We start from the raw sequence: 5207 nt of genomic DNA, 5'->3' as shown, positions 1-5207 counted from the left end.
GGGGTTCTTTGTTCTTCGGGTGTGCCAAGAAACGTCATGCTTCTGGCACACGTTCTTGCTCAACAGTTGTTTGGGGCCCGGTTACGCCGGGCGGAAGTGTAATGTTGAGAGGCGTCCACAAAACTGGCCATCAATAATTTTTCGGGTTGACCTGGGAAGCCCACAGCCATCCGTCTTGGACTAGAGGACTAGAGCGTGCTAGAGACCCCGGAGGGAGCTTCTGTCCCCGGACTCCGGAGAGACACCCCGAAGGAACGCCGTTTGTCGGGGAGTCATTTTTCATTCTCCGTAAGACGCGTCACGTTCTCTGCGTTGAAATCGGTCGCCACTACCCATGGGACCTCCTAGCAAACCCCTCTGCAAGCCGACATAGGACGTCCTTCCATCGGGCACGGCGTTTTGGATTTCCTGGTTAACCGCCGGGGGCCCAACCGGGGTTTCATCTATCTGTCGGGGAATCGGTTCCCCAGCCCTGCGGCCCTCCGGCTTCTAACGACCGATCTTTGTCTTTCGGGAGACCCGCCCAAAGGAGACCCATTTTTTGTGGAGTAAACGACACTCTGACGCTGCCAAACTCGACAATCCGCCACGGTTATCACTGTCCCGCGGCCCGCGGTTGACGGGCCGGCTCTAACATGCATCCCAAATTAGCATATTGGAAGAGGAAATGCGTTTTTAATTAGGCATACCGTGTGGGGCGGACCCCTTGCAGTAGGTCTAGTTGCCTAGCGTGTGCGTATGTTGAGAGAAACCACAGAATGGTGGCCGCGGACGGATGGATCCGTTGTTTCAACCGGCCCCGTTCTGCTCTACCGGGTGGGCTCGGAATGTGAAAAAAACCCGGCGTTCGGCCACATATCGATTTACCTCCCTCGGATCTAACCACACGCGCACGGGGAAGTGAGTTTAATTAATTGGATTCCTCCCAAAAGTGATGTAAAATTTACATTTTTATTTCCCGACCGCGAGGTCTTCCGACGATCAAACGGTGGGCTGCCAGCGCCGTGCCATATACGGCCGAGTGCCTGTGGAGTTATGGGAAAACGGTCGAAAGTGTTGGGACCAATAGACGTACTAATCACCCTGGTGGTCACATTTGTCAGCCTCCGGTACCTGCCGATCAATAGGTCTGATCGACTAACGAAGATGAATTGAATGAGAGCGTTCTGCGTTGAGCTCAACTATTGGGGTTTCGCTTTAAAATAAATAGAACTGTAAACTTAGTGAAGCAAAAAATGGACGTTTGTGATATGCATTCTAATGACATTTACATTTTTAATGCCGTTGGGCGCATGGAAACATCAGGACTATTTATTCATTAAAATATAAACAGTTGTAAATAACCTCCAAACAGAACTAGTGCCAGCATGATACTAGTTAAACATGTTCGTGGTAAAATATAATCAATCGACTAACCACCATGAAAGTAAACATTGTTCTTTTCACTCTTTAACTATTTTACACTCTCATTTTACACTGTTGTTTTTTATTTTACTTCTTCGGTTTCATTTTTAAATTCATTTCGCCGTCGGCCGTCAGATTGTTGCTGATGTTGATAAACCGTCAAGCCCTTAAGCATCGCCTACTTAAACCGTGTTTGTTGGTTTTGGGTTTCGTGTTGCTTTATCCCCCCGATCTAAGCGGGAATTCTTTTCTGTGACGTTTTGTGTACAAAACAGTCAGCGATAAAAAGGCACCTCCATCAGAGGAGAGAAAACATATTTTAATAAAACTCTATGACACAGCACATTTGCGAACCTGTCTCTGTTGCTAACACTCCAGGAGTCTCCCGTGGGGTCCGACTCTCCAGCAAACGTTCGGTCAGCTACGCAGCGAGGCGATACAATTACCCAGCATGATCGTGTGTTTATGTGCAGCGATTCGATTGAAACTTAAAACTCGCGGGCTCAAGTGCTCACCCAAGTACACAACGGGCAACGTGTGTACGACGAGCCTTGACTTTTGTTTTACTTCAATTAACACCGCCACGCTGCTTTGCGAGGTGCGAAAGGAGAACTAACAACCGAGAGGACTTCAGGATAACTTCTGGAAAGCGCTAGACGAGCGCTAAAGTATAAATCGAGTAGAGGTAAAGTGTGAAACTCGGAGCGCTTATCTGACAGGACTGATCTCCCCAGAGCCGCGCCCGTCATCAGACCCAGAGCCCGTGGAAAGGATGCCCCGTGTGCCGGAGGTGGGTTCGGCATCATCAAATCAAAACAATGATACTCTGACGGTCGACTCTCAAAAGTCGATTTAAGCCCAGACACTTGACTTGATGCGCGACGCTGGAAACGACGGATACGAAAAAAGGACAGCAAAAGGACGCACAAGTGGCGGCCGGATGACGCAGGAATCCTTGGCACACACACACACGAGGGGACACCCAGTTCGGTGGCTCGGAGAATCGTATGAATTATTCATCCCGGCGAAGAGGCCCCAAAAAGATGCCGACTGCCCGGCGTTTAACTGGATGGCAACCGTTCTGTGGCGTTCTACCGAAGTTCTAGTACGGTGCCCACGAAGCAGTACGAGTGTCCGGAATAACCAAGCGATCCCAGCTCGCAGCTCTGGAGTACATCTGGAGATGAGTCGGGTTATTTTAGAATTTTAAATTAAAAGACAACTAACCAATCTTCCGTACAATGTCTCATCATCGTAATGGTTCGTGCCAGTAGCTCTCGTTTGCATTTGTCTACAATGTCGCGTCACGACGCCGGCCTCGCAGGTGCACCGATCGCCGGCGGACTGTAAATCGTCGAATTATGCGCGGAACGATGCAGTTCGACAGAGTCCCGTGTCTCCTTACTGCCGATCGCATTGAATTGGTTTCCTTGGGATTTCTATTTCCATCGTATGGGAAGATGCTTTATGCTGCCGTGAATGCATCGGCGAGCATAGAAACGGTGGAAAGGAGAGAACCGAAACGGAATCCCATTCGATCCTCTTTTCTTCTCCATTCTTTGATCACCTTCGTGTCGAGAGAGGATCCGTCGGAAACGGGAGAGTGAGTTCTTGCGTGAGTGTGTGAGTGCTCTCTCTCGCGAGAGAAAGAGAGAGAGAGTGAAGATCTCAAGATCTCCGATCGAGCCCTTAAAACCAAGAGACCGGCCGGTTCAGAGTTCAGTTTAGAGATCTTTTTCGAATCAACCGGTTCTCCGACGTGGTGATCGCTTTCCAGATAGTCTGTCCAGTATGGCTGTGCCCAAAATGAACGTGCTGGTGATGTTCGTGATGCTGTGCAGTGTTTTCGCGCCGTTCGAGGCCAGGGCCGCGGCCTACTGCCCCAGTCGGTGCGTCTGTGACGATGTGAAGCTGCACGTGACGTGCGGCGAGGGCGAACTCGATGTGCTGCCGATCGCCCTGAACCCGGCCATCGAGCGACTAGTGATCAAGTTCAATCGTATCAAGGCGATCGACTCGTCGATTCAGTTCTACACCGAGCTGACGATGCTGGACCTCAGCTACAACCATCTGCTGGGCATCCCGAAGAGCATCTTCATGTACCAGCGCCGGCTGCTGCAGTTGCACCTGAACAACAACAAGATCTCGTCGATCGGCAACAAGACGTTCGCCGGTATGGGCGATCTGCGTGTGTTGAATCTGCGCGGAAACTTCATCGAAGGTGTGACGAAACGTTTGTTCGCTGCGCTGCCCAACCTGGAGGAGCTGAATTTGGGGGAAAATCAGATCAGCTCGCTGCACCCGGACGCGTTCGAGGGGCTGACGAGCTTGCGCATCCTGCATCTGGACGATAATGCGATCCAGACCATTCCGACGCCCTCCTTCAAGCCGCTCCGACTGCTGGCCGAGCTGTACCTGGGGTTGAACACGCTCTACCAGCTACAGACCGGTGCCTTCGAAGGACTGCAGCACTTGCGCCGGTTGGATGTGCGCGGTTCGATGCTCGTCAACCTAACGATCGATACCTTTCGTGGTCTGGAGAACGTACGATCCCTGGACATCTCGGACAATCATCTGCTGAAGGTGCCCACGGTCGCACTAAGCATTCTGACCCGGCTCGAGGAACTGGCACTCGGACAGAACGACTTCGACACCGTCCCGGAGGGCGCGTTCTTTGGGCTGGCCAACCTGCGCAAAGTCTCCATCTCCGGCGCTCTTAATCTGCAGCGGATCCAATCCGGAGCGTTCGCCTCCAATCCGAACCTGGACACGATCGTGATCGCCTCGAACCGGCTGCTGGCCGAGCTGGATGAAGGAGCCTTCGCTGGGCTACCGCACATCGACAACGTTATCCTGCGGGACAACGCCATCCGGACGTTCCGGGAGGAGCTGCTGCCGTGGAAGCAACTGCGTAACTTTGACGTGTCCGGCAACCCATTGGCGTGCAACTGTCACATGCGCTGGATGAAGGATCTCCTGCGTGCCAAACCGATCGAAACGGAGCAGAACCAGGTGATCTGTCAGTACCCGGACCGGTTCGCGGGCGAACCGTTGCGGGAGATCAGCTCCGAGCTGCTTGGTTGTCATCTGCGGCCGTCGAAAGATCGGGCGGTGGTTGGCGCTGTGTTGGTGGCGTCTGCCGCTTCCCTTACCACCTTCATCCTCGTGGCGTACCGTCTGCGCCATCGACTGGTGGACGTGCTGGGGGGCCCCGAGTGGCACAACAAACGAAATGCGCTGAAGGAGGAGAAAGATTTGGAGTTTGCCAAAGCGTACCCGGAGATCGAGTACCATCAGCCGAACTACAACATCTACACGTGCAACTACCAGCAAACGTACGCCACGAAGGCGTCCCCGCAGCACCAGTTCCAGCAGCACATCTACGAGACCCCCATTCCGGTGTCCGATCTTTGAGCGCTGAGGGTTTTGCGTCCGGATAACGGGCTCTGGGAATTCAACGGGATGCCGGGAAGCAGCAAAACTACTTGATGGAGCTGTGCTCCAAGTGGAACGGATCCATCGGGGTTTCAGGGTCTCCACCAGGACCTCGGTGACGAGGAGGCTCTAACGAATGCGGGTCACAAGCTAATCAGCTCAACGGCCGTTGAGGGCTGAGGCATCCGCCAAGCGATTCCAGCCACGAAACATATAGCGCGCAACTGAGAGCGAGTTTCGAATGACTGGTTAATGGGTCGACCGATGGGAGGGCAGCGCCGAGGGCAACGCCAATCCGCCAGCCAAGAAGGGTTGGGCGCCCTCAACTGCGAATTAAAACAAATGAACTCATTAAATCGTGGTTTTCG

The 5207-nt window shown here is 53.0% G+C and overlaps 1 protein-coding gene across 1 annotated transcript; it reads left to right on the top strand.

Moving 5' to 3' along the window:
* Positions 1-3210: 3210 nt before the first annotated feature.
* LOC128269320 (insulin-like growth factor-binding protein complex acid labile subunit) lies at positions 3211-4818 on the top strand. Its single transcript, XM_053006759.1, has one exon. It carries the CDS (start codon positions 3211-3213, stop codon positions 4816-4818), a length of 1608 nt encoding a protein of 535 aa, XP_052862719.1.
* The last annotated feature ends 389 nt before the right edge of the window (positions 4819-5207 follow it).

This window comes from Anopheles cruzii, chromosome 2 (genome assembly GCF_943734635.1).
Source record: "Anopheles cruzii chromosome 2, idAnoCruzAS_RS32_06, whole genome shotgun sequence".
Lineage (NCBI taxonomy): Eukaryota > Metazoa > Arthropoda > Insecta > Diptera > Culicidae > Anopheles > Anopheles cruzii.
This window is presented reverse-complemented; position numbering and strand designations above follow the sequence as displayed.